This window comes from Aptenodytes forsteri, unplaced genomic scaffold (genome assembly GCF_000699145.1).
Source record: "Aptenodytes forsteri isolate BGI_AS27 unplaced genomic scaffold, ASM69914v1 Scaffold278, whole genome shotgun sequence".
NCBI classification, from domain to species: Eukaryota; Metazoa; Chordata; class Aves; order Sphenisciformes; family Spheniscidae; genus Aptenodytes; species Aptenodytes forsteri.
In genome coordinates, this window is record NW_008795907.1 from 402,361 (window position 1) to 422,502 (window position 20,142).

The window sequence follows — 20,142 nt, forward strand, 5'->3', positions numbered from 1 at the left end:
TCACAGAACTGTTTGGGTTGGAAGGGACCTCTAAAGGTCATCTAGTCCAACCCCCCTGCCGTGGGCAGGGACATCTTCAACTAGATCAGGTTGCTCAGAGCCCCGTCCAGCCTGACCTTGAATGCTTCCAGGGATGGGGCATCCACCACCTCTCTGGGCAACCCGTTCCAGTGCTTCACCACCCTCATTGTAAAAAATTTCTTCCTTATATCTAGCCCGAATCTACCCTCTTTGAGTTTAAAACCATCACCCCTTGTCCTGTCACAACAGGCCCTGCTAAAAAGTTTGTAAAAAATTTCTTCCTTATATCTAGCCCGAATCTACCCTCTTTGAGTTTAAAACCATCACCCCTTGTCCTGTCACAACAGGCCCTGCTAAAATGTTTGTCCCCATCTTTCTTACAAGCCCCCTCTAAGTACTGAAAGGCCACAATAAGATCTCCCTGAAGCCTTCTATTCTCTAGGCTGAACAACCCCAATTCTCTCAGCCTTTCTTCATAGGAGAGGTGTTCCACCCCTGATCATTTTCGTGGCCCTCTTCTGGACCCGCTCCAACAGGTCCATGTCCTTCTTGTACTGAGGACTCCAGAGCTGGACACAATACTCCATGTGGGAGTTCCAAATAATGGAAATAATGCATCACAGTGACTGACTGCTGTGGTCACTGTTAATGAGAGTACAACAAGGAAGTTTTGTGGAATTTATGTACTGATTTTGTGGTATATTAAGCAACATTTTAATTCTCAGCCACACTCTGCATATGGTGTCTGCTCTGCTTCCATTAAAGAAATGTCAGAACTCCTCTATCTCAGTGAGAACAAGGTCAAGGCAAACTTTTTGTGTGTTTTCACTCCAAACTTTACTATCTATTTCAAGTGTACTCAAAATTATCTCCAAAACTACAAACCTCCCTCAATTTAGAGGTTTTTTGGTGTTAAAAACAATGGGGTCTAATTAGTTAGACAGAATGATCCACTTGCCTTTCTTAAATTTATGTACAGGAAGTTTCTTAAGCTGGTCCTTCCTAAGACGATTCCTTCTTGCTCTGTGTCTGTCTTGCACGAATTTTGTGATCTGCAAACAGACATAAGTAAGACAACATGAACAGTAAGCTGAAACAATAAAAGAACAATAGAAGCTTTGATTTTTGAGTCTTCACAGTAAGTTAGTCAAAAGGGAACCCCAGCTGAAATTGAATCACCTCTTCCCTTGCCTGGACTCAAGGATGAAGCCAAACAAGCCTAAAGGATGTTCTCGATGACCATGACACTTGAAACTGAAAATACACAAGCTTTTTTTGGAAAGGAAAGAGAAAAAAAAATATGTCCATACTATATAAAATAATGGCCATTGCTGCAATCCTCTACCGAGACCCATGTGTAGTGGGATGGCACACTTCAGAGCAAAACACAGTTCATTAAGTTTGACTGGGTTTGCTTACAGTTTTAGATTATTACAGCGCTTTTAGAGTATTATTCCCATGTTCATCAGAACTGTTTTCATAGTATCTAGATGTAGTCTGGGGAGGAGTAAAGGGGTTACTTCAAGCCACAGTTACTTGCTGTCTTCAACTATACTAAAGGTTCTGTTTCCGTTTTCTTAATAGTCCCTAATGCTATTTCTGTTCAGTTTCTAATTCTAACAGCTGTGATATGACATTCTTTTTCAAATATGATGACAAACAAACAAAAAAAAATGGCCTTAACCAAAGTATACACACTAACAAGTCTTTTGAAATTTGCAGAGGTGCTCTACACCTACCTACGCTGTGGATAAGGTAAACACTGAGAGAGTATTAGTATTATAAACAGCATTAATATCTCTCATTTTAGGAATCCCTGAAAGGCATCGATATACTTCACAACAGATTATTTTTTTCAAAGTATGAACGGATGTATATTAGGGACAAATATTATTAGGATCATTTGAAACTGTAATTGGTTTTGGCAAAATAAAACTTATTTATCCTTCTGCATCACACCTGGCTTCACTTTTTAAGTATATTTGGATCTAAACTGTTTGTTCAGACTCTTTTTAGCCCAGCTAAACAATAAGCTGTATGCATAAACTGCAGTTTTTCTGCTGTAATTCAGATACTTAGTAACAATCAGAGAGTCTCACATTCATTTCTTAGTTAAAAACAAAATTTCCTGAAAGGAGCAGGGCCGAAACCACAAATGACTGAGGACCAAATCCAACCTGGAACCCCCCTGGGATCAAGTTCACTGCACCAATTAATTGTCCAGTGCTCTAATTGATCAAGATCTCTCTGTTAAGCCCTCTCTACACTCAAGGGAAGCAACATCTCCTAATTTAGTATCATTGGCAAACTTAGTGTGCAGTCAACTCCTGTGTCCAGGTCATTTATAGAAACATTGGAAAGAACTGGCCGTGAAGATGAACCCTGATGAACACCACTAATGACTGGCTGCCAGCCAGATGTTACCTCATTTACTACACCTCTTTGAGCCTAACCCCTCAGCCAATTGTTCACCCATTGTATTGTGTACATGTCTAGCTTTATGGTGGACATTTCGTCCAGAAGGATACTGTAAAAGACTGTATCAAAAGCTTTGCTAAAAAAAAAAAAACCCAAAACCAAAAAAAAAACCAAAAAACCACAACCCCACACATCCACTGCCTTCCCTTCATCCACTAGGAGGGTAACTTTTTATAAAAGGATATTAAGTTAGTAAGGACTGACTTTCCCTTCATGAACCCATGTTAGCTTTGACCGATGACCACATTGTCTTTCAAGTGTTTTTCAGTAACTCCCAGAATAATTTTCTCCATAATTTTACCAGGCAATGAAGTGAGGTTGACAGGCCTAAAATTACCAGGGTATTCTTTTTTCATCTTCTTGAGAACAGGGCAAGTAACATTTGCTAGGTTCGAGTCAACTGGGACCTCTCCAAATTCCCAAGATTGTTGACAAATAACTGAGAGATGTCTCACAATAACATCGGCCAACTCTTTCAGTACCCTGGGATGAACCCCATCAGGCTCCACAGACCTATGTGCTTTTAGTTGCAGCAGCAAATCCCATACAAGTTCAAAGTCAATTGGGAGCTTATCACTCCCCCAGTCGCAGTCCTCCAACCCAGGGCTCCGGGTGTCCCAGGGCCCATCATTGGTGTTAAAAAAACAAACAAAAAAACCCCCAACAACATCCACTTTATTAGGTTTTCCCCTAATCCTTACCCAGAGGCTCTCAGCCATTTCATCCCCAACTGCAAGTGCTGTACAGTCCAACCCCTCCTTTACACACAGCGCTACCCTCCGCCTCGCCTGTCCTGCCTATCTCTCCCAAAGAGCCTGTAACTGTCCACCACAGCACTCCAAATCACAGGACTCTTCTCACTAAGTCTCACCTATGCCAATGATGATGTAGCTTTGGGAATCAGCCAAAGCTTCTAGTTCCTCTTGTTTATTCCTCATACCGCGTGCGTTAGTGTACACACATTTCAGATGTGCCCCAGTGTACTCAGTATGTCATGGAGCAGAGTGAAAGCCCTCACCAGCACACCATCTCTCAAACATTGTCATGCCGCCCCATAGCTTATCACTAGTGAGCCTGATTTATTCCTGTTCCCCCTTCGAACCTGTACTACACTCTGGAAAATGCTTTCAAATACCTCTCCCCTTTTTTTCCCCCCCTCTCAGTTTAACATGAGCCGTGTAGATGGATTTTGGCATTTCCAACATATAACCTCTTTTCAAAACCCTCCAAACATCTGTCCCAAATACATAGTATAGGTAACCCTGACTTGCAGAAATACAATATAATTTTCTCCTGGTTCCTGTCTGGTTTTCCTCTACAATGTGATTCTAAGACATGGAAAGAACCATTCATTTTAGCACTGACTACCTATTGACACTAACAGAAGAGAAATTCAGGTCTCTCAAAGCCTTTGCTTTTGTAACTGGGACATATTTGGAAAAATAAATTCTTAATCATAGTTTACAGACATGCCCATTTTTACATTTCCTCACAGTGCATAAGCAAGGAAATTGGAGACGAGTTTAAAAGCCTGAACTTTTCCTCACCAAATGTTTATTTCCCCTTCTCATAGCTAATCCTACCTAGCATCTGTTTATTCTTTTCAGATTGTACAGATGGTTCTTCCCTATATATTTTATTTGGAATCTGGAACTCTCAAATTCATACATTAAGTAAAAAATTGTTTTAATTCAGAGTATCAGCATGCTGATACAAAAAGATCCAGCTCTTAAAAGGCAAATTTAAAAGAATCAGTATCTATGAAAAACAGTATATTTAGATTGGATATCATGAAGAAAGTTTTTATGATGCGGGTGGTGAGACACTGGAACAGGTTGCCCAGTGAAATTGTGGATGCCTCACCATTGGAAGTATTCAAGGTCAGGTTGGACATGACCTTGAAAGTGAAAGATGTCCCTGCTGATGATGGTGGTTGGACAGGACAAGATGATTTTTAAAGCTCCCTTCCGGCCCAAACCATTCTGTGATTCTATGGCTTCTGCTAAGAGAACTCACTTATGCCATAAAGACAAACACTTTACAAATTTGTTTAGCTCACTCCTATAACATTTGTAATGCCACTTTTGATGCAGAAAACTGCTGTTTTCATAGTGAGGGAAACATCTGCAATTCTAACAAGAGGTGGCCTTTCAGTGGGATTAGCCTTGTGTTTGTTACATAACTCCATAGTTCCTTGCTAAAGTGATTGCTGCAAATTAATCTGTAATTTATTTCATTTTTTGACCTGAAGATGACAGCACTGAAGTCCATAAGGAAGTTTTGCAACTAACTTAACATCATCTAAAACCAGAAGTAGCATACCTGGTGAAAAACTCTGAAGCAAAAGATGAAGAAATATCCCCAGAGTAAAAACCACCTCTTATTTCTGAATTTCCAGTGCTGGTCATGATAAAAGTCAAGCTCACACTCCTCATGATTACAGTTTTCATATGTCCCCCGTCCTTCATTGGTTTTCTCTTCAATGGTAACCTTCTAAATTGCTTTTTAAATAAGAGACCACCTAACTATTCTTAATGCCTTTCTCTTCATTCCCTAATCAGTATCTTTCTGAAAAATGACGGATCAGTGCTTCACACCATATTTTGATAGGGTGCAAAGCCAGTACTTATGATATTCAAAGTGATGCTACAGTTCCTTTCATAGCCTTCTTCATTCCATTTCTTAGATAACCAATATTTTGTTTGAATTTTCAACTTAGGTGCACTATAAGCAGAATATTAGTGAAGCTCAAGTTGGAATACTGATGGTCTCAGAACAACAGATGTTCACAGAATATTATCCCTGGTGACTGCTCTCCTTTAGAAATACCGTCTCTCCTTATCTCAAACTGCTGACCTTCAGGATACAATGATAAGGCTATACATTCACCTAATTAACTGAGACAAAGTCCTCTATGATCAAGGTTATCACCAGAAGGTCAGACAAAGCATTGGTGACTTTTACATCGTCTCAAATTGATCACTTCTGCTTTGTTTTCAGAGAGCTGCTGCAATTTTGATTGTGCGAAATGTGCCCAGGATTGTCAATGAAATACTAACTTGCAGTGCAAAAAAACACTAACACAGAAAGAAATATTTTAAGAAAATGTTATAGAACAGTTGATGCATTACTTGATTTTTATCAAAAGGTAAAATAATAAATTGGTCAGAGATGAGCAGAGATTCCAAAAACTGGGATGCTAAGTACTCTGAAATAATATATAGTTATGCTATTTTACCTTTTGTAGCAGACATGCCCAACTGAGAACCTCTATAGATAATGTATATGCTGTAAGATATATGCTATATGCTGTAATAGGTTCTGAGCTTGCTGACTGATTACTATACCTGCAGTAAAAAACGGTGAGACCTGCACTGTGGAACAGTGGAACTAACGTTTATTAAGCAGTACAAGTTTGGTAAAGTGGGACATACTCTCAGTGTACGAGAGCACAAGGACAGGTCATTCTTTATGGGGCGAAAAAGAAAGCACTTGTGCAGTGGAAGAGTAGCCGTGAGGACAATTCTTTGTAAGTAGTTGTATGCCAGGTAGAATATCCTGGCATACAGCTCCTGATATCCCTTTGCCAAAATTCTGCATCTGTTTATTGTACTGAGAAAATAAAGGATTACAGGTAAGCATGGTACAGGTATGTACAGTACACAAAGCTTTCGCTGTTCCTTTACTGTATCCCTTCATTTAACTTCAGTGACAGTTCTATGATGATTTGTTTGAAAGAAAAAAAACGTTATTAGAAGAAGGAACTTACCATAAATATGACGATGAGAATAAGACAGATCCCTACTATTATTAGGAAAGGGATTAAGTAGTACTCCAAAGGAAGACTGAACTCTGGGATTAACACAACATGGCCACTGTGGGGAGAAAAAGATAACACTTTCTAAATAGGTTAGAATTTAATGAACAATGAATTAAAAAATAAATACAATGAAAAAAAACATTAAAATAAAAGGTTATTGCTAGACATACTAAAGGAATACCTACCCGTGCACAACAACATAGAAAATTCAGCTGATACCCACATAATGTAAAGCCAATTAAGTAAAAGGATAAAACAGTATTTCTTAGAACATTTTTGGAGTTAAAACTATTTACTGACTTCAATCATAAATAAACCTAAAGCAACCAGGAAAACCACCTCATAGCTGCTTTGATAGCAGAATAAGAAAAATATAACGACTATCAAAAGATACTGTGGAATCATTCTTATCTATTAAAACACTTTGGTTTATACAGGAGGTTTAGTTTCAAATCATGAAGCATGGTAGAGTGCACCCTTTGTCCTCTGGAGAGTCAATAAATTACAGTACAGTTATCAAAAAGTCTTCCTAGAGAACCTGGCACGGATGCTGGCAACTGGATATCTGAATACTAGTACTTATTGATACTTAGGGAAGGAAAATCCCATTATTATTCTGTAGGCACTAGCAGTCAGAAACACCTGAGAAGGTACAATGTATAAAAGTGTTAGTAGTTCTATAACCACTACTCATGTGGAACCACACTGTACGTATCAAGTAGTTTTCATCAGCAAGGTGCCTACTTAAGAATGACACAATCTATTTCTGATTAATTTAGTGAAAGGACATCAGAGAGACCTGAAGAAGCAAGATCATTAGACTAATAATACGAAACACACCTCCTTTTCCATCCTATTCAAGGTATTAACCATTTTGTTCTCACAATGCTTTTCTTTTTAAAGTTTTAAACTTACAAGCAGAACAGAAGCACTGCAAACCTAATCATGCACCCCACTGGAATCATCTTAAATGCATCCTGCAGATTCACCTAGCATAGGAAGTAATCTCTGACTTGTTCTAGAACTATTAAAAAAATTATCCTTTAACAAAAGACCAGCATCTCACTTCAATGGGAACTGGAATACATTGTAAAAAGAACACACCCTTAGACCTGAAATACGCATGCTCTCACAAACATTTAGATCATTACTAAACTCATATGTCTAATGCTATATGAAAATGAAAGGAGTAACATTTGATAAATATATGGTAACCCTCCTGCAGGAAAGCAATTTATATTAGTTTTTAAAATGCTTTCTGCCCATTGCTCTCAGGCACAAGGTTTCACCTGGAATACCTAAAGCCTCTGTCATCACAACATGCTATTTTACATCTATAAATATTAAAAAGAGGCAATGATTTAATGCCAGGAATAACACAGCTGCATGTGAGGTAACTTACCCCTTCTCATAAGTAAATTCTTCTTTAAGAGAATTAGCTGACGTCTCGCCAATAAAGACAGAAGGAATGTCAATCTTCTTTAGAACCTCAACTGTATTAAAAAAAGCAGGAAAATAAAACTATGATTACGCAGACACTCTATGGGTACTCAAGACACAACACTTGAACATTATGAGACTATCGCAACATGAAGACGCATTTTAACATAATGACATACAGACTGATGCACATGCATGCTACATCTTTACATCATATAAGAAGTGGTATTACTTTTCCTACCAAACATCTAGGGACTTTATTGCAGGTATAGAAATCAAAATTCTTAATGAAATATTTAAAGGGGGAAAAAACCCAAAAAATTTTTAAAAAAAAAAAAAAAAAAAAAAAAAGAGGCATCAGGGTAAGTTTGACCAGAACATCATTCTTACTCAGAGACTTGATAAAGTCACACAGCACCATTGATTTCCAGAATTTCTGGCAACTTATACGATTTTGTGATCTGGTACTGTAAATTTTAATTAATCTTTCTTCCCTCCTTTTCACCCTAAACATAAGTGAACACACTGGAAACAGCTGTGGCTAGAAAAGGTCAAAAAGAAGAAAGAAGAAAATGAACAAATCCCACATCTTTATTTGAGTCTCAGGAAACTGGATGGAACTGTCTCCCCCTTCTCTGCTTACCAGTGAAGGCAATAAGCTCAGAAGATGCAGCACAAATGAAAAATTATTGAAAGATAAATCCCATATTCTAGAAAACCTTCTCCTCAGCTTCACTTTATACTGATTTGCACCTCTTACTTATGCTTCACATTTAAGGGCCAAAGTATCTTGAGTTTAGTCAATATCAAAGCATTCAGGTTCCCCAAGGCAAAAGCATACATGGCTTAATGTCACCTCACAGTACCCAAGCCTGCATTTGTTTTGAACTTGTTCTACATTCTAAACCTGAAAATAAGATTCACACGGGTTGGGAATTCATTAAAACCACTTTCACATAGCTTTTTGGACTACTCAGCTGCCATTTAGTTTGCTGAAAGTTCATTTCCTAGTTTACTCAATGGTGTTTCCACTTGGAAAGACTTCTTTTGTTCTCATTTATGTTTTGTTCCATACTGAGCAAGCTCAAAAACTGGACAAAATTAAAAAATGCCACAGAGAAAGTCGTAACAGCACTATAGACAAAAAACACATACCATAAAGCAAAAGCAACATTTTGGCTAGATTACAAGATGTTCTGAACATATTCACTCCATGAAAGGTTAAAATCGGAACAAATAGCATCAGAATCAATCAGAAAATGGCACACTGGTCTCTAAACATTCTTTTTCCAACTGAAAAGCTGAAAATATGTACATGTAATATATATTCATATGAAATTGGAATCCATTTGTCCAAAGGAACAGAAAAATGTACACATCAGTGCAGCAACAAAATGGAACCACTAACAAATACTAAAAAGTCATATTTTGAAGTTTGATTTCCTTCCAAAAGAGTAGAGTTTTTTACTTTTCCTATATTTCTACTTAATTAACAACACATCAGCTATTCTCCACATCAGTCATACAAATCTATCTCATAAATTTAAGCATTTAACCCAGAACAGTTGAACTAAAATTTTAAGGAAAACCAAAAGAAACACTCAGAGAATGTACAAACTTAATGCTACAAATAATACACAAGTATACATATATGTTCTTATACGAACATCTCCCATTTTAAAATGTTAAAAGCAGGAGGATTTCTGGTTGGGGTGGGTTTTTTCTGTTTTTTTGTTGGTGGTGGTGGTTTTGTTGTTTTGGTTTTTTTTGGTGTTGGTTTGTTGTTTTTTTTTTTTTTAAGTGAGAGTTCATCACAATACTTTATACTGATTTTAATACTGTACACTCTAGTGGGTGAAATGATCTTCAAACAGGAGAGAAGAAGTGATACCTGTACTTACTGTCGTTGGATCCCATGCTTATGAGGTCATCAGAATCAACATTGTGAACTATAGCTGCCTTGTATCCAGCTCTCTGTGCATTTAAAACCTGTAAGCCATACAAAATACTTATTAGAAAGACTACTGCTTCAAAATACAGTAACCTGTCTGTTCCCTCTAAGACAAGTTACACTTTCAGGAAGTTATAAATACTAGCACAACATCATTTGCACTTATAAAACAAGTGTCACCTTTCAAAACAAAATCCTGTAATTATTCTTACACTCATGTAATTATGTTATTTTTCCAGAAAAATAATTTAATATTGACTGCAGACAGACAGTTTTTACTTATATTAAAAACAGGATTAAAAACTTTCTATGGGTAGATAAAAATAATATTTAATCATAACTGAAAATAAAGGCACTAACTTACTTTGGTAAGCTAGAAATTACCACTTGATAGCTCATGAAGTCACGAGTAGTATCTTTTCTGTGCCTTTAGAGATGTGGAAATATCTTACTTGACAGCCCAGGTATCAGAAGCTTTCTCAAGGAAAAGTACAAAATTATAAATATGGGTACAAAACTACAAATATATTGTGTACCAGTTACGTTTCTGATATACACTAGCTTTTTTGTCAATACAAGCAAAGCCTAAGGTCCATGTAAATGGCATTTGCTGCAGTGACTATCACTAATGTAAACATATCTAAGATGAATAGTTGTAACTTAGTTATTGCTTCTAATGCATCCACGACAGTATAAAAACTCATCACAAGATGCAAAAAGCACTACAGAACCTTGAGGAACATTTGGGTTTCATCCTGTATTGAACTCCTGTTTAAAACTACACAGTAAGCTTGGCTATAGCTGGATAGACTTGCTCTGAATTGAGCTAGTATGGGACATGGTGATAGCTTTTATTTCCACTTAGATGCATGTATTTATTTAAGGAAACTGTAATGCAAATACATATTTATGTAACGGGCAAACAAACATCCATTAAGTACAACTGAACAGAAGATCACAGCTTTAAATATCTTTGAAACTGGAAAACAGTTGCAGCATTCAGATACTATGGCATCACAACAGCTTTATTAATCAGTCAACAAATACCAACTACAGCACCACCCTTACAAACAAGTCTTATGGAACCCTGTCCTACACTAATTCACCAAGAAATCACCACCATCTCTCTTTTACAGCAGACTATCATCACCAGATCTGAAAAACCCAGGCGAAAACCCTGGTGCTCTTTTTCAAGATCTCTACCCTCAAAGTTAGGAAAGGGGAAAATATATGTATATATACACATACATGCACACACACTCCCAATTTCTCTTCTCAAGAGACAAACAATAATGAGGAACATGAGTTGTAAAGCTGGAAAACTTCCACTGATTATTCTAAAAAAAAGGTTCTCTAGGTCAAGCTTGAAATACGAAGCCTTCTTGCATGCTGCACAACAGCAAAAATAGGCAAAAAAGAAAAAAGGCATGAGAATTTTAAATAAAACAGTCAAAAGTAAGACAAGGAAAGGATTAAAAGCATTGAACATCTACATATCTGAGCTTGTGACACAGAACAGCAGTAATGGAGTCATCATGGATAACACACATCACGAATTACCAAGTGTTGAAACTGAAGAAAGGAATACAAAAGTTTATTGAGTGATCTGAGCTTTAAAGCTCCCTGGTTAGCACAGGTTCTTAATCTTCATACCCGTATAAATGTGCGATGGTAATTAGTGACAGTTGCTATGTAGTATTAGGGTTTTTTGTTTGCTTGTTTTATTTCTTTAACATCATGTCCTGAATAGGTGTTTATTAACTGTCCATTATACATTGAAATATGTCCTTCAGGACAGGTAGTAAATAATATTTATTACTTAAGGAAATGTTTTAGTTCCTTACACACTTTTGCCGCTTACTTGTAACATAGGCCCTTTTTGTTTAATTATTGGATTATAAAATGATGGTGTTTGTGTAAAACCACACATAAATATGCCCACAAGATATTCAGTTGACACAGGGTTACTCAAGTAAAGAGTGACATTAACACAACCACAGCCAGGCACCTTCTGCACAAGCTATCATGAATGAGCACAGGCTTAACGACACCGTCTAGCTGCCAAAAGCAGTAGCAACTGCCTGTTCAATTATATTGTGAAGTTGCAACTTCACCCTTGCTACCCAGGGCCCCAAAGACAAAAACATTAATTGTGCACCAAAGCATTAACCCATTTTGAAGATATATCTAAGCAGGATGGTACAGCTTTAGGAAGTGATTTCTTATTGCATAGTAACTTTCTACTATAAGAAAATGACAATCAACTCTTTACTCAACAGTTACATGCCTCAGAGTGCCATCAATTCAGATTCTCTCCCCATATTCCTAATAGCTATATTGCAAACAGCAGAACAATGTTATGGGAAAATGCAGACACCTCGAGAAATCCCAATATTTGAAAAAAATAAATCAATCAGTTTTAGATGTAAACATAAATGCATGGTTGGGAGTTTGGCCAATATTACATCACTACAGAAAATATCCATAGTGCATACATAAAATGATGTAATGTTTAACGATGTATTTGCTGGCTTTTGTGCCTAAAGAGGCAGCTGTAATATAGTGAGGTATCATTTACTTAAATTGCATATAATCCCAGACCATTCTAGTAAGTTTTTACATATGTAGCACAATTTTACATGATGCTTATTTTGCTGAACAAACCTTTTATGTAGGCAGAAAATATGTGATGCTTCCTACATGATGTCAACAACGTATTTCAGAGTCACTGATGACCAGACCCTAAATGCAGGCTTGAGAAATTAGTATTGTAATTATGCAGGAGTTGAAAGCACAGCACCACCCTCTCTTGACAAGTCCCTTCCCACACTGGTCACCAACACAAACAGCAGTAAAAATCAGTTATAACAAGTGAGAAGACACATTCCAAATGGCTCTGAACTGCTTCTACTTGCTTCCAGCCTTTACCCTTCTCCTACTGTGACATAATTTTTCCTCTAAGAAATCTCTAGATGCTAAGAGAGATGGAAAGGAAGAAGAGACGGTTTCTGGCCTAGTAAAGATTGATACATAATAAAATCAAGAAACTGCTATGCACCTGTATTTGTAGTTTTCAATGTAAAACAGAAGGAGAGATGGGACTTTCAAATAAACTCCATTTTTTGTTAAAATCTGCATCCTGTCAGTCAAGTAACTGATATGTAATATAACTCACATCTCAGTGCACATGCCACTTCCTGGCAGAAACTTCAGAGCAAGATCCTGTAGTATGTATGAAATTATGTAATGCAATATTGCAATAGTATTAACAACATAATGTAAAAGTGAATTCACTGGCCAGTGAGTACATAGGTACCCATGCTCGCCTTGGAACTTCTGATCCACTTTCTACCTTGCTCTTTGTCTAATAAAGAAATGTGTGGGAATCCACTTTTCCATGGATATGACATGAAATATAAAACATAACCAAAAAATGCTTACATATAGAGCTAGTGTGACTTAATCCTTAAAGAACTGACCATGGAAATCCCTCAATGGTAATGTACAAATCTTCCATTTTCTGCAAGGAACACTCATTGACTGTGTGTGGCAAATCAAGATGTGTAAAATTAAAATACAAGAGTTCACATTTACTAAGTTGATAGCTACGTGGAAAAGCAATTCTGCACGTCTTCCCCCTGCTTGACTCTTGCCTTTAGCTGAGCAGCTTTCCAAAGCTTCCCAGAATCTCAGAATTCTGTGACCAGCAACAGAGATGTGATTTTTCTGGTTTAGCACCAGAGTAGAAAAGCTGAAGGCACAGTCATAACACCAACTTCTTCAACAAAATAAGTTGTTTTCAGTGATCAAGCTGTATTTCTGATTAAAAATGTATTCCACTAGAAAAATTCTGACCTGTTCCTTTAACAGTGTCTTCCACAGTAATACTGTCCCATCAGTTTAGGGGCAGCAAATAGATAGGCAAAGAGGACATGAAAAAGACAAGTCATTTGCCCTTCCTTTTCCCACTAAGCCATATACACACACAGTGACAGGATTCACAGTACAAAATATGTGACATTTCTGAGCTTGATGTGAAGGTAGACCACATGAACAGTGAGGCTGCCTCTACAGCTGGAATCTACAGTCTGGGTAGAATTTACATGTTTAACCACAATACCACATAACTGAACATACCACATAGCAGCAAATACGGTTGGATCTCCTTTTAGTTCATGAAAGTCAACAACAAATCCAAGACCTCTGTTTTCCTTAAGACATCCTTTGCTGCCCCATATATTAGGGTCATTTTCAAGAAAACCATATATTCTAGCCAAACACAAATAATTCTAATTTTGTATTTTTAAAATAACACCGAGAATACTCCACTTCAGCTGCAGGTCAAAATTTTTATAATATAAATACTTAATAATATAACATCTAGCTGTTGTACCTGTTTAAAAACATTCCCATCCTGCCACTTGTGCCTGTTTCTTCCCAGCAGTACACTATCTCCTCTCCCCATCAACCAACTGTGACACTACCATTGTTCATGGGGTCTCAGTGTGAGCCACAAGAACAAATCAGGAAAGTGGCTTGCAGATTTTGGGTGCTTTTATGTTATCTCCGTTCCCTAATCTCCCCTGTGATCCCTGGCAGCAAAGAGTCTAACTGGCAAGAAAAGCTGATATTGCTACTGAATGCTTTCTATTATAAAACTGCAGCATCCGTCATCTTTATTTGCCACGTAAGCTGGCTCACAAACAGGTAATCTTAAACTACATCATATTACAATACTGCTTTATCTGCCTGTAGGCAATAAAATTCTCCCTTCCTTTCACATCAGTATCTATCCTGCTGTTAGCTATAAATATTTTTCTGAAGCACCAGTAAATTCTTTAAGACCTTGAAACAGAGACGGAAAAAAAAAATTTAAAAAAAAAATCTTACCTTGATATCAAAGTTGCACTCAAGCCTTCGAATTAACACAATAAAAGCACTGGATGAGTTGTCTTTCAGCGGAGGTGGGGCTATAGGCTCACACGCATTCTCTGGTTTTGAATTTATTAGGAATCCCTAGAAAACAGGAACAGAAACAGGAGCTTCATTTGTCCATCTTAACAAAAGGGCTGGCAGACAAGTATAAGGAAAGAAAACTATGTTTTCATACAATAGCTAAACAAATTCTTATTATCAACTCAGTCCTATATCATAGCAAGATTTCTGCTACATCCCTGACTATTTATTTTGATTCATCAGAATCTTTATGTCTGTAAAGAATTAGAAAGAAAATACAGTTTTTCCAATTACATCATCTGAAGTTCATAACTCGGACTTTGCAGCACAATTCAGCATAAAGAGGACTGCATATATTACATTACTATTGTGGAACTATTATCCTAAGACGTATGGAGACTAATCAAGAAAACTGAAGTATAATAGCCTAAGAAGCACTAAGACAAACTTAGTACTTGGCAATTAAAAGGGGAAACCGAAGGAAGTTAGGTGTGTGAAATCAACACTGAACTAGCATACAAAATAGCTGGTTTACTATGGTATGCAAAGACTACAGATCATCAAATCTGCTACAGTTGAAAGATTCACAGAAGTAGGAAATTCTGGCAATATCAGTCTTGAGGCAATAATTGGGTTTGGTTGGGGTTTTTTTGTGGGTTTTTTGTTTGGTTTTTTTTTTTTTTTTTTTTTTTTTTTTTTAGGTGACTGAGTTAGTACTCCACCACTGAAAATGTTTGGAGTAGAAACTCTCCTAACCTCATGCTTTAACATCTGCTGAAAAATTCTACAGCTTCTCTCAGAGGAAACATACTTACCTGAATACTGAATGCACTGACACTAGTCCCTCTCCATGATGTTGTGACTTCAGGGTTGACTACTCCCTTGAACTTTCTTCCCTACTACTGTAAATGCTCTGTAAACACTGCTGATATGGAAATTTACGCAAGACAAATGCCAAGAGAATATAATGCATACTGCACAATATTATTTGTTCTAGCTCTAAAGAGAACAGATCTTCCCTTTTTCCTTTACTAGAACATGCTTGCTTCCTTGGTCAAATCTCTAGATCACCTGAAAAGGAGCATTTTTATTAATGAGATTAATATTAATTAATTAATAAGTAGATTGATAGTAATTAGATTCCCTTCTGTCAGTCTCTTCACAACAGGTTTTGATTACCAAGATACAGAAAAATCCAGACTGTACACCTAGAGGAGGTTTTGTCTACCCTTCATTTGAAATACACCTCTTCAGGAAAATTACTTTCTTTGTAAGGTGTTTGTGCAATAAGGTCACAGTGTGATAGAGGCTTTTGGACACTAATGCAATGGAGTATCATTTGACATACGAATATTCCTACAAGATTCACACTTGTTTTAAAGCTAGAGCAAATTATCACACAGATAAAGAGCAGTGAATTGCCAGAAAATAAGAATATAAATGATTTGTTTTATGCAAATAAAGATCATGAGAAGCTGCACTGCTGTGGGCTCAAGAAATTATTGCTACAGTTCTAGATATATCCTTGAAAGCTTTAAACTCTCAGTTTTCACTAACAGCTTTAGATATATAAAGAGATGTCATCACCTGTGTAGAAATAATTATTATATATAATTATATTATTTAGTTATATATAGATGTACATATAAACTGTCAGTTTAAATATATAAAATTAAGTTTATATATATACAGTTTATATATATAAACTGTCAGTTTAAATGTACTTTTTATAGATAATCTTACATTATATCCATAAATATGTATTATTCATAAAATTTAACCTATAACAGAGAGAAGCAATTTTGTTTTGAGGAATAGATTTTTGTAATGATAATATCCCTTTTGGCAGAGAAGCTGCACCAGCGATCTCTTCTTTGCCAAGTTTGTGGTGACAGGCACAACATTACACAGTCTATAACAATTAAAAGCAATATCCACTGAAAATTCTACACTGATTCGCTGACAGCCAAATTTAGGTCCCTAAGGTTGCCCTGATTCATATAGCAAATGCTACTTATGTTACATAGTTTCACACAAAGCATTTACTCTTTTTTAACTAGAGTGGTATGACTGGAACCAACTGTATTCTACAGAGAAGTTTCACACAAATCACAACGTCATGTTCAGTTCAAGAAATGCATACATAGAAACCAAAGGGTAACTGACTAGACTGGATTTTTCTTAATGCTACCATACGTTCTTAAATATCTTTAATTGAGGAGCTGTTCTTCTAAGGACACAGGCACAAATGACCGACCACTTTATGACTAGAGCACACAAGCCAAAGAAAAAAAGGCACCTACATTAATGCTTTGGCACCAGTTATTATAGAATCTGATAAATTGTGTTTTACAAGTTACATATTAATAAATCTTAATCATAAGCATTGAAAAAGTATACCATTTTCATCCTATTTCAACCAATATCATAGCTTTTTTTTAAAATAATTAAAATCTTAATGCAAACAGAAAAAAGTTTTAGTATTATATTCAAGACTAAAATTCATTATTAATTCTACACAGGTGACGACATCTACCTTATTAAAAGGTAGATAACAAGTTAAAAAGGTTAGAATCAAAGCTCCTTATATCTATTTTTGATGTATTAAATTGGCTCACTACTTGGGCAAATCACTTAATCGCCCTCTGTTTCTTAATATAGTCAGTAAACAACTATACAGCTCTAACACTACTTCTCCCCATGATAAAACCCACTGGGCATGAAAATGAAGTCTTCTTGAGGTTTCATCTGCAGAGGAATTCTTAGAGTTACAGGAATTCTTACAGCAATTTATTCCCCTTTGGGATTAAAAGGACACCATGCAATCAAAGAGTGATCTAACCTTGTACCTTCACATCAGCTTCATTTTTTGCATATTGTTTACTCACAAGCACTGCAACATCAACGATGCTGCAGAGCCAGATTTTGGGGCCATACAGGCTAGACAGAATGAATAGGAAAGCAGCTCTCTGCCTTCATGTGCTATTCACGGTCTCCATGTGTGTACATGATAGCAATTCCCCTTCACCAGAACTTGGAAGGAGGTCTGCCTAAGTATGTTTACAGCTTAGAATTCTTATACAAAATAAAAACATATATATATATATCAGTCATAAATACTTACTCATACACTGTTCAAAGTGACAGCCAGACAAACAAGTTACTGCCACAAGACTGACTCCATGTAGCCACTTCCACAATAAAAAAAAAACTAACAAAACCTGAACTTCACACAAGTAGTAAACTGAATGGCTAAACTAAATTGCCTTTCTTGTAGATGAGCATTTCAAGTACAGGAGAGGAACAGAAAATAAATTTTATCTGACATGAACAAACTTACTGACACTGACTGCAAGAATGTGATCCTAGAGAAAGTAAACGGTTCATGTCACTGCATAGGCATCTTCCATCAGGCAAAGAGAAAAATGCAGCATGCCCACTGTTCCTGAATTCAACACAGCACACCAGTATTTGGCAACAAGCATCAGCTACATAATCTCAGCAACAAACTTACCTCAGAGGATGTGAAGACTATAACTGAACTGGATATTCATCTTACCTAGCTTTTAAATACTTTTCTAAGCAGCGGGACTATGACACCAGTTTACAGCATTAACATCACCATATATAATTTCTTTTTAAATAATTTATTTTCTACCTCCTCTATCTTATTTTACACAGATAAAAGAGTTTGTCTTTACACCAATTACTGACTACTGCCACCAGAATGTATGGACAGCTACCACCTTAGCAGAAGTCAGAAAAAAGTAGAACGTGCCTTCTCATCGTTGCCTATGGAACCTACATTTATTTAACCTTCTTCATAGTCTACTCTGATACAGAGTAAAATAAAACAGCATTAGTGCAACACATGCCTGAGAGGAGCACTGGGAGAACAGGCAACTTCTCGTCTGCTATGGGGTGCAGACTGCAATTGAACAGAAACTGTGTAAGGAGAGGGTGCGTGATCAATCGCCTGCTACGTAGCCACCAGCTTTGTGGCACAGCACATGGGGCTTAAGGCAGAACTGCAGCCCCCAAGCTCCTCCATTCAGTTGCTTAAGAAATGCAACGAAGGAAGCAAACTGACAACAGTTCTTGTACTTTCCCAAGAAAATGAGCTACAATTCCTTTACACAGCACTCTTAATGTGGGCCACATGAGCAAGGAAGAGAATCCCTCTTGCCTTTCCACACTTTACAGTGTGAAAGGGCTCACCAATATACGACCCTACAGACAGTAAATCCTCCAAATATTTTTTTTTTTTTTAAATAAATCAAGACAAAATTCAATCTGGTATCCACTGATACCAGTGAAAGGTAACTGACATCATATATCAGTATTGCCACCAACTTCAGAGAAAACAATGGTCTACCAAACTTACTTTCTTAGACTCCCATCATTCAGCTATTTTTCAAATTTATTTATTTATTAAAAACATTCAGCAAATTCTCTCTTACATACAAAAGGTCAGATTACCAGAATTCTCTTCTTAGGAGAGGGATCTCCTATTCACAGGCAACAATTCCTATCAGACCCTTTGCACATTTGTTTCGCTTGAGCAGTAGATTAATCAGTTCTGTATTTATTTTTCCTCAGTACTATATTCATTTAACTTTTATCTTTTTTAACTTACAGAAGAAGTGTTCAGCACATACAGTCCTCTATATATATATTCAGGATATACATATAATTTTTAAAAATTTTTTTCCCTTCAAGCCTTCTGCTGGCAGCCTGTAGCCAAATCTAGCAGGTAGATCATCAAAGGTCTGGGTTCCATTTTCAAGGTTATACTAAGAAAAATAAATTTTAAAGAAAATTCAGGTTTGCAACAAGAGAGAAACAGATAACAAGTGTAAATAGAAATAAACAACACTGTGTATTTTTTTTTAGATTAAAATATTTATCAGACATAGGACCTCTTGCGACCATGTCAATGAAATCACAAAATTGCTTCTTCCACTTGTCTTCCACTCACATAGCAACATCATTCTTTTCTTATCTAGTATCTAACAAGAAAGTAAGTAATCTTTCGTTAAATTATCTCTGTTAAATCTTTCTTTCTACTGTCTACAATTCAAATACCATCATATTTGCAGAAGAGAAGCTACAAACAACCCAAACCCCCAAAAATCTGAAGAGCTGGGGGTTTTGGGTGTGGGGGGTTTTTTTTGGATGGTGTTGTTCTTGTTGTTTCTTTTTTGCTTTGAATTCACTTGCGTACGGGGAAGAACAGCTTTTAACAGGTGGTTTACTGTAGGCAAAAAATAGCCTCCATATGTTATCCCTTCTCAATTCCCTGCTATCTATTCAGGTTAATAGCTGAAAACTATCTCTACAGTTTTGTTTTATACTAACTACAAGCTTTCATTTCAGAACAGAGGAATACTGTAAAGACCTTAAATCTGTGGAAGCTTTGTTTCCCCTTTCCTTGTTCATCTTTTGTAGCTCTATGATATGCCTAACCAATGCAGAA

At 36.6% G+C, this 20,142-nt stretch overlaps 1 protein-coding gene across 1 annotated transcript in view; it reads right to left on the reverse strand.

Annotated features, from left to right (window-relative positions):
- The window catches only part of RNF13 (ring finger protein 13), a 45,004-nt gene that overhangs the window by 15,885 nt on the left and 8,977 nt on the right, over positions 1-20,142 (reverse strand). Inside the window, exons 3-8 of the mRNA XM_009284261.2 lie at positions 19,379-19,459; positions 14,601-14,726; positions 9,661-9,748; positions 7,722-7,812; positions 6,269-6,374; positions 980-1,073 (exon numbers count right to left, since the gene is read on the reverse strand). Of these exons, the coding sequence (XP_009282536.1) occupies positions 980-1,073; positions 6,269-6,374; positions 7,722-7,812; positions 9,661-9,748; positions 14,601-14,726; positions 19,379-19,459 (586 nt within the window). The remainder of the gene's footprint in view (positions 1-979; positions 1,074-6,268; positions 6,375-7,721; positions 7,813-9,660; positions 9,749-14,600; positions 14,727-19,378; positions 19,460-20,142) is intronic.